This window comes from Pseudorasbora parva, chromosome 20 (assembly GCF_024679245.1).
Source record: "Pseudorasbora parva isolate DD20220531a chromosome 20, ASM2467924v1, whole genome shotgun sequence".
Classification (NCBI taxonomy): Eukaryota; Metazoa; Chordata; class Actinopteri; order Cypriniformes; family Gobionidae; genus Pseudorasbora; species Pseudorasbora parva.
Window position 1 is genome coordinate 1,877,301 of NC_090191.1, and position 8,510 is coordinate 1,885,810.

At 40.5% G+C, this 8,510-nt stretch overlaps 1 protein-coding gene across 1 annotated transcript; it reads right to left on the reverse strand.

Annotated features, from left to right (window-relative positions):
• Window positions 1-1,057: 1,057 nt before the first annotated feature.
• Window positions 1,058-8,100, reverse strand: ckap4 (cytoskeleton associated protein 4). Its single transcript, XM_067428629.1, has 2 exons — window positions 7,483-8,100; window positions 1,058-2,429 (listed from the first exon to the last, which is right to left on the reverse strand). Exons 1-2 carry the CDS (start codon window positions 7,810-7,812, stop codon window positions 1,488-1,490), a joined length of 1,272 nt encoding a protein of 423 aa, XP_067284730.1. The 5' UTR covers window positions 7,813-8,100; the 3' UTR covers window positions 1,058-1,487.
• Between the last annotated feature and the right edge of the window lie 410 nt (window positions 8,101-8,510).

The following is an 8,510-nucleotide window of genomic DNA, read 5'->3' on the forward strand; positions in this document are numbered from 1 at the left end:
ATCCCTTCATCATCCCTTGATTTACGAGATATAAAGAAAATGTAATTACCCAGAAATTACATTTTCATGAAGGTAAAAAATTAGACCTTTTTTGCCAGTTTTGTAATTTTAAATCCTTATCCATCATTCACCCTTTAGCATCTTTACTGTTGAACATCTCGCTTGCTCCTGACGTGAACTTCTGTGCCTGAGCCACCACATGTTTCAGGACTAAAGCCAGATTTGGGATCAGATTTAGAAACATTACCTTTAATGATTGAATGGATTAAGTCAGTGGTTCTCAAACTTTTTGACTCCCAAGCCTTTCCCTTTTGATAACCCAATGGGCAACACTTTAGTTCAGGCTCCAATTCTCACCATTAATAACTAATAATAATGTGCATTTTACCAATTAACAGCATATTGGTTGTTCATTAGTACTTCTAAAGTACATATTCTGCATGCCCATCTTCTAATCTACGTCATTAATCCTGCCCTTAACCACCTTACTAACTATACATAAGCAGTATTTAGCAGTTTATTGAGGCAACGGTCATCATTAATAGTGAGAATTGGACCCCTGATCTAAAGTGACCAAACAATTAGCATTTGCAAATCTCATTAATAGACTGAAATGTGTACTGTATAGATAATTTGATTAAGATATAAGTTTATAAAGATTTTATTGAATTAAGTCAATGGTTCTCAAACTTTTTGACTCCCAAGTCTTTCCCTTTTTAATAGCCCAATGGGCAACACTTTAGTTTAGGCTCCAATTCTCACTTTTAATAACTAGTGTGCATAATAACGGTTTATTAGTACTTCTAAAGCACATATTCTGCATGACCATCTTCTAAATAATCCTGCCCTTAAGCACCTTACTAACTATACATAAGCAGTATTTAGCAGTTTATTGATGCAAAAGTCATAGTTAATAGTGAAAATTAAACCCTGATCTAAAGTAAATCTCATGAATACACTGTAACATGCTAAATATTCTCACATTACATTAATATTGACATTGTATGTACTGTGTAGATCATTTGATTAAGCCGTGAACACAGTTTGGAAAAGTTATAAAGATTTTATTGGAAAACGGCTTGAGACTGAATGGTCACTGAGACGTCCAGTAACCCTGTAAAAAAACACAGTGCAGGTATTCATAGACCGAAAAAAACAGCAGTTCACCCCTTCATCAATCCCAAAAAAAAAAAGCTCTGTTTATCACATTTCTACCACCCACAACACCTGGGGCCTATTGCACAAAACTAGGATAAGGGATTAAGCCGGGATATCTTGGTGATCTTGTCATCTGTATGCAAAATTAAGTACCGCTGTCGTGTAAACGTACCCTGAAGGCACACTCACACCAAGAACGATAACGAAAGATAATTAGCGGATAAATTGAGCCAGGATCAACAAGATATCCCGGCTTAATCCCTTATCCTAGTTTTGTGCAATAGACCCCTGCTCATCCCGGATTACGACTTTGCTTCCTTTCGTTCGTCTCACTCATCCAGATGCTCATCCGGCTGGTCTTCAGCATCCGAGTCTTGCTCCTGGGTCTCCTCTAGAGCATCTACTCTGGTCTGCAGGTCTCCCAGACGGCCCTCCAGATCGTCTCCAAGTGTCCTGTAGCCGGTCAGCGCGTCCTCGTGGGATTCGTGCTTGGACTCGAGAGCGCTCAGTCTGTTGGTCAGCGAGGACGCCGAGGCCTCCTGGCTGTCCACCGCGGCCTTCAGTCGCACCTCCAGGTCTTGCTCCTGTTTCTCCAGCTTGAGCAATTCCTCTTTCAGCTCCGAGCCCAGACTCTGGAGTGCCGTGCTGGACTGGTCCTGGCGGTCGCTCAGGCCCTGGAGGCGGTCTGAAGCAGTCTGGATGGCGGCTCGAGCCGCGGATAGCTCCTCCCGTAGGGTTCCCACAGCGCTCTGCACCAGAGTCCTCACTTCGCCCACCTCCTCGGACACCGACGCCACCTCCTTATTCCTGGTCTGCAGCTCAGTCCCTACGGCAGCGATCTGCTCTCGGAGGACCGCCATGTTCCCCTCAGCCACCTCGTTGGCGGTGTTGAGATTAGCCACGGCACTGCTGACGGACGCTAGCTCCTGCGAGACATGTGTCGGCGCATCTTGCTCCTCCAGACGGGCATTGACCTCACGGAGTTCGCTCTTGAACCGGCTCTGCTCCGCCACGCTCTCCGCCAGCGAGCCGCTCAGCTTGGCCAGCCGCTCCTCCAGCGAGGACATGTCCTTCTCCTGGGCGTCCTTCACCTCCCGAACGTCCTCCGTCAGGTCCCGGAAGAGCTTATTCTGGAGCTTCTGGAGCATGTCCTCAATCCGCCGGGCATCAGCCTCTCCTTTACGCACCGTGCGGCTAGTGCTTTCCAGATCGGTCCTGGCACTGACCACCGCGCTCTCCAAACCCTCCAGAGATGCCTTCATGGACCTGATCTGGAGACAGAGAAGGACAGAGACACTTAGGCCTTACAACAAAAAGCTCCTGAAAGTGGTCAAATTGTCTACCCCAACATGTATATTTCAGTTAGGGCTGTCAATCGATAAAAATATTTAATCGCGTGATTGTCGCGAGTTAATTCACGATTAATCGCAATCTAGAGTTTGGAGAAGGACAGAGAAGCTCAGGCCTCACAACAAAAATAATCTGCCCCAATAATCAGAAGTGGTCAAATTGTCTACCCCAATATATATTTAAATTAAGGGCTGTCAAACAATTCAAATAATTTACTGTGATTAATCGCATGATTATCGTGAGTAAACGCTCAATTAATCGCAATCTGGAGACAGAAGTACAGAGACGCTTAGGCCTGTAGTTTCAAAAAGTTACATTTGTATTGGTTTACGGGATGCTTGCCGCTCTTTATTTTAATTATCGCCCTTTTTATATCACATATTCATCATTTAAAAAGCTTACGAAAACCGATTTGAAATTGAATGTTGTGCTACCGTGGAAACGGTACTTTTAACAGACTCCTCCTCCTAGTGGGCGGTGCCAGGTTACAAAAATTACAAAACTAGTTTATAGTCAAAACCTTTTCTAATCTTGACAAGAAGCATTTTGTCGGAAAGGTACCAAGGTCTCATATTTGGTGTCTGTTATGTGATAGAAGTGAAATCTGGACAGAAATCTGTTAACCCGTGTTAGTGAGCACTTCTCCTTTGCCGAGATAATCCATCCACCTGTGCAATAATCATGCCGTCTAATCAGCATCTTGAGATGCCACACCTGTGAAGTAGATGGATTATCTCAGCAAAGGAGAAGTGCTCACTAACACAGAATTAGACAGATTTGTGAACAACATGAGAGAAATAGGCCTTTTGTGTGTAAAAAGTCTTAGATCTTTGAATGCAGCTCATGACAAATGAGGGCAAAAACAAAAGTGTTGTGTTTATAGTCTAGTCTACAGTTCTGTAGACTAGACATGCGAAACACTATTGGATAATTCTTATAACTGACATTTCGCTGGGCCAATCGGAATCTTAGCTCACTTGCGTCAGAATCTTGAAGCACACAGCGTCAACTGAGCTCGCCATTGAATGAGACGCCTGGCTATCGAGATACCACGCGAGTCTGACGGATGGAAGTAAGCAAGCTTAGTGTTCAATTCAAGCATGGGCATAGATTACGGGACGTGTCCCCTGCACTTTTAATAAAGTGTACTTTCATCCTCCGCACGTTTACTGGGTCTCCCCGATCCTAGTCGACCCGCTCAGAGCGGGATATGAACCGGCGTTACCTGCGCGAGGGCGGGCAAGTTAACAGGGACGCTAAAGAGAGCTTTCTCTACCTCGATTGCGCGCTTCTTGAGGTCACAATCAATACATGAATACATGATAAATACATCAAGATTTAAATTCAGAGACAAAAAATAATCTATGCATGACCTGTCATTTTATTCGTATCTAAATATGAGGAGGGCGCTCTCACAGAAAGTCCAAAAGCGGACTCGTAGAAACTTTGTCACTGGAGCTGCAGCTGAAGGAAAACAATGTTTATGAGTGATGAAACGTGACGACGACAATCAGACGATTGCGACAATATATATGCTTTGTGTGTTTTTCAAGCCATCTCAATGTAGGCTATTGCTTGACTATAAAGTAGGCCTATATCATATGAATAGTGCAGTGCTAACTGACAGCTTTTGAAATGTTTATCTTCTGCTCACCAAAGCTATATTTATTTAATCAAAAATACAGTTAAAACAGTAATATTGTGAAATACCATTACAAATGAAAGCAGCCTTTTTCTATGTGAATATAGTAAAGTGTGATTTATTCCTGTGATTAAAGCTGAGTTTATCATCATTACTCCAGTCTTCAGTGTCACTAATCACTCTCATATGAGGATTTCATAATCAAGAAACATTTTTGATTATTATCTGTGTTGAAAACAGTTGTGCTGCTTAAAAATGTTGTGGAAACCATGATACATCTTATTTTTCAGGATTCTTTGATGAGAAGGTTCAATGGACAGCATTTATTAAATAAATTATCTTTTGTAATATTAAAAATATCACTTGTGATCAATTTAATGTAGCCTATGTCTGATCAACAAAAGTATTAATTTCTCTCTTTTTTTAATTTTACCACAGATGTGTGAATGGTATGGTGGTTTCCGCAAAAATGAAGCAGCATGATCATGAGCAACAAAACTGTTTTCAACACTGATAATAATCATAAGTGTGTGTTGAGCATCAAATCCTAATATGAGAATGATTAGTGACACTGAAGACTGGAGAAATGATGATAAATTCAGCTTTGATCACAGAAATAAATCACACTTTACTATATATTCATTTAGCGAACAGATGATGTACATCAGAATATTATTTCATTGTATTACGTTTTTAACTGCATTTTTAATTAAATAAATGCTATATAGTCAATGATTTTATATATATATATATATATATATATATATATATATATATATATATATATATATATATATATATATATATATATATATATATATATATATATATACACACACACACACACACACACCCACCCCCCCCGGCACTGTCACCTTTTTTACTCTGAGGAGTTTGCAGGTCTGTGTGCTAAATAATTGCATAATTTGTGGTCGATTTATTATTTGAAACTTTAATATTAATTTATGCAATTGCAATGCCTTGATTTTTAGTAAAGTTATAGTCGTAAATGCAACGGTACTAATTATTGTCATAATTTATTTTCGGCCTTGGTTTCCTCTTTTTTTTCGGTTTCGGCCAAGAATTGTGATTTCGGCGCATCCCTTCTGACAATGTTCTGCTTGGTGTCATCACGCTTCAGAAGAGGCCAAAACTAATGGTTTCATTGTTGGGTCTGAAAACCACGAATCATCCAAATGCCACATCCAGGTAAAAAAAAAAAAAATAGAGCGCACAGAGCCCCTAAACTTCATAGTTTGTGTGAAAGAGAAAATACAAAAAAGTAAATTTCCATCCCTGGAAGTTTGGGTTGGCAGTTTCACAGAAACGCATCTAGGGACCCGAGATGCAAATTATTATTTGAATACATTCAGGTTCTTCAGCTTTTTGGTTGTTCCAAATCCTGTGTTTCTTTCTAGCACTGACTTGGATTGACCGCTACTGAAATAAGATGTTTAAAAGAACAAAGTGTGTATTTGACCGGACTCCTAAAAGTACTTCATACGTGAGGGAAACGCCTTCTTTATGTGTGTGTGTGTGTGTGTGTATGTCACCACTTTCCCCAGGCCAGGGAAACCTGGCGAACCTGATTGATCTCTCGCTCTTAAGAACAGCTCTACTACAGGCGTGGAGCGAGAGGATGATCTTCTTTACAGCCCATCGGCCAATCACAGACGACCACATCATCCTGAGCTCAATCTGAAGACATGCTTATGTTGTGTGTGTGTGTGTGTGTATTAAACATGGACCGCCCACACTAACAGCTCTAGTTTGACCTTTGTGGTTGACTCCAGGCAGAGCTCAAGACTTTCTGGTCTAGTTTATTCAGTTCCAGCAACAGGGAACGCTCTTACAATGTTGTCTTAACGTTACAAGCAAACAGTCTCATAGTAATCCTAACCGTAAGTGTGTGTTCAACGCTATCTGGTCTTTCGTTTCCTGAAAGGTTCAGTTGGGAAGATTATCTAACAGGTTTTAAATGGTAAGCTACGTGTTTCAGAATGTTCATTTAAAACTTTGAAGAAATCGGAACATTCCATTTGATCATTCCGCAAACAGACGTTATGGAGCATTACTCGTTACTTTTGAATCAAAACTAACACTGCATGACGTCTGTTTGCAGAACAATCATTTTTATTACGTTCAGAAAACATTCAAAACTTTTTGAAGAAATCGGAAGGTTCCATTTGATCGTTCCGCAAACAGACATTGTGGAAAGTTTCTCGTTACGTTTGAATCAAAATTAACGCTATAACGTCTGTTTGCGGAACGATCAAATTAAAATTTTCTTTAACGTTCGCATAAAAGAGTTATGTTCAGAAAACATTTCAAAACTTTGAAGAAAATGGAACATTCCATTTGATTATCCTGCAAACAGATGTTATGGAATGTAACTGGTTACTTTTGAATCAAAATGAACGCTCCATAACATCTGTGGAACAATTAAATGGAAGGTTTCCCTAATGTTCCCATAACCGGTTTAAAAACTTTCAGAGAACATTTTAAAACTTTGAAGAAAATGGAGCATTCCATTTGATCGTTCTGCAAACAGACATTATGGAACTTACTCGTTACTTTTGAATCCAAATTATCGCTATAACGTCTGTTTGCTGAACAATCAAATGGTATATTTCTTTAACGTTTGCTTGACGAACTTTCAAAAACGTTCAGAAACTTTAAAGAAAATTGAACGTTCCATTTGATCATTCCACAGAGCGTTACTCGTTATTTTTTAATCCAAATTAACGCTATAACGTCTGTTTGCCGAACAGTCAAATGGTATATTTCTTTAACGTTCGTGTGAAGAACTTTCAAAAACGTTCTGAAAACTTTAACGAAAATGGAACGTTACATTTGATCATTCCGCATATTGTTACTCGATATTTTTTAATCCAAATTAACGCGATAACGTCTGTTTGCCGAACGATCAAATATATTTCTTTAACGTTCATGTGACAAATTTTCAAAAACGTTCTGAAAACTTTAACGAAAATGGAACGTTACATTTGATCATTCCGCAGAGCGTTACTCGTTACTTTTTAATCCAAATTAACGCTATAACATCTGTTTGCCGAACGATCAAATAATATATTTCTTTAACGTTCGTGTGAAGAACTTTCAAAAACGTTCTGAAAACTTTAAAGAAAATGGAACTGCCATTTGATAATTCTGCATAGTTTCCTTAACTTTGCGTAACCAATAAAACACTTTCCTAAACGTTCAGACATAACTTTTTTGAACAAGTTAATGGCAACCCAAGTGCGTTTAGAAGGTGTTTGTGTGTATGTGTGTAGGTTTTCCCCCCCACAGAGTGTGTGAAGCGCAACACTGACCTGTTGGAGCGCGATCTCCACTTCATGCGCCGCCGACGCGCACTTCCTCGCGGACTCATCGTGTCTGGAGCTCGCGAGTTTGATGTCGGTCAGCTCGCGGTGGACGTACAGGGACGCGAGCACTGCTCCGGCCGCCAGAGACAGATAAAGCAGCGCGGACACGAGCTTCAGCAGCACGTCTGACGCGGAGCGGCGGCTCGACACCGGCGCGCTCTCCGCTTTGGCGGCTCGCGGGCTCCTCTTCGCCGCGTCTTCTTGCGGCTGCTGGCTCGCGACGGGTTTGTCGCCGGATTGCGAGTTGTTGTTCTTGGTTTTGTTTTTTGGGGCCATCGCTCCCGTGTGTGTGGAGATGTCGCTCCGCGTTGTGCCGTGACGTCAGCGAGCGTCGCGTTCTGCTCTCATTCCTTCACTCGCTGGTTTGGTTCGGCCGCTGCCTTTACACTTTGTCGACTAGTCTGAGCTCGTGTAATGCGCGACTCTGACTGCTGAAGAAGAAGAGGAGGATGAGGAATATGTGTCGTGTCGTGTCGTTTTGTGATTTGCTCCACCCTTCTTCAGACGTGGCACTGATTTTCCTCACACATCTGCATCCTCCCATCATGCGTGCACTTTTAGAAACTTCAGTGGGAACTAAGCCTAATTTAAGTTGAAATAAAGGCCAGTTGTGCTACAAATGTAAGGCAGATTGTAGTAATAGTCCAACTTTTTACATTAGTTTAAACTCTTCAGCATCAGCTCAAACAATAAAATAAAATTGTTTCTTATTATTTAGACATTCAAGAGCAGTAAACAAAGCAAACAGTACTAAAACATGATTTAGTTAATCAAATCGCGTTTATGAAATTGACATTAGTGTTCAAAATAAAATAATTAACTGCATCAACTGGAAAAAAAAAGGTTCGCTAATGTATTTATTTGAAATTGTAATGTAAGTTGTATCAAATATTTAAGGCAGAATGTAGCAATAGTTAAACTATTTTACATTAGTTTAAACTCTTTAGCATGTAAAATAGCATTGTTTATTATTA